Source organism: Propithecus coquereli, unplaced genomic scaffold (assembly GCF_000956105.1).
Source record: "Propithecus coquereli isolate 6110/MARCELLA unplaced genomic scaffold, Pcoq_1.0 Scaffold380, whole genome shotgun sequence".
NCBI lineage: Eukaryota > Metazoa > Chordata > Mammalia > Primates > Indriidae > Propithecus > Propithecus coquereli.
Window position 1 is genome coordinate 138,466 of NW_012149508.1, and position 1,114 is coordinate 139,579.

The following is a 1,114-nucleotide window of genomic DNA, read 5'->3' on the forward strand; positions in this document are numbered from 1 at the left end:
TATTTATCTTCGTGGATTTATTATTATTCAAATCAAGTGATACGTATTTGAAAGTGCTTCTTATCCTAAAAGTGTCATAAATTGCTCAAAGTTAGGAACATATTAAATAAGCAATATGATTTTGGCCATCTGTAAGATTCACTTTCTTCATTCATAAAATAAAACATACTCTTAACTTCATATGTTTAATAATCAAATTATGTATATACAATGTTTAAATTTTAGATATAATCAGTATTATCATTTAAATTATAAAACTTTTTTAAGTACTTAGTAAATGATTTAAATGTCAAGAGAAGAGTAAAATGACCCTTGTTTTGTTCACAGGCAAGATCCTTCGTTTATCTTTATCCTAAAATCTTAGACTCTACTATTTTAGCTTACATATGTCCTTCACTATAAAGAAAATTAGACACACTAACATTTACTAAATGTTTACTATGTGATTGACATTACTAACAATAAGTTAATCAAATTTTTTTTCAGTTTTGAATATCCATGCCAGATTATGTTCATACCCTTTCCTTTTGCTTTCTTTTTTCTTTTGCAAGTTGGAGACTGGGATGCAAAAGCTAAATTATGTGTGAAGTTATCAAGTTAGTAAATGTGAATCTGTGATTTAAACACATCTATCTCTCTATTCCTGTCTTTTTCACTATAGCAAGTGTCTTTATTCTAATGCTGGATTTTATTATACATTATGGATTAACTCATCTAATAGCACATAGGATTTTGCTAAAAGTACTGTGCCGTGGAATAAATATAATTTTATTTATACAGCAAAATATAAACATCCTAATAACGAAGTAATATAAAACAAAAGTAAATTCATGTTATACATTTAAAAGAATATTCACCAGAAGTATATGCATGGAAATGGCAGGTTGAATTTTAAAAATTTAAGCTCCAAATGGCTTACAGCCATGACTCATAGCAGCCTGAATTGTTTTTCTCCAGAGATGAATGAATTCTATAATTATAACTTGAAACTGGCAAAGCGTGATACTTCTACACGATGGCAAAAGCAAAGATCTACACTAATCACAAGAAAATGTACAGAAAACTGTAAGTCCCATATTCCTTACAGCCATGACTCATAGCAGCCTGAATTGTT

At 28.5% G+C, this 1,114-nt stretch overlaps 1 protein-coding gene across 1 annotated transcript in view; it reads left to right on the top strand.

The window, feature by feature from the left end:
• The first annotated feature begins 959 nt into the window (after positions 1-959).
• LOC105816653 (NKG2-D type II integral membrane protein) overlaps positions 960-1,114 on the top strand; it is a 9,065-nt gene continuing 8,910 nt past the window's right edge. The window contains exon 1 of the mRNA XM_012652141.1: positions 960-1,065. Within this exon, the coding sequence (XP_012507595.1) occupies positions 960-1,065 (106 nt within the window). The remainder of the gene's footprint in view (positions 1,066-1,114) is intronic.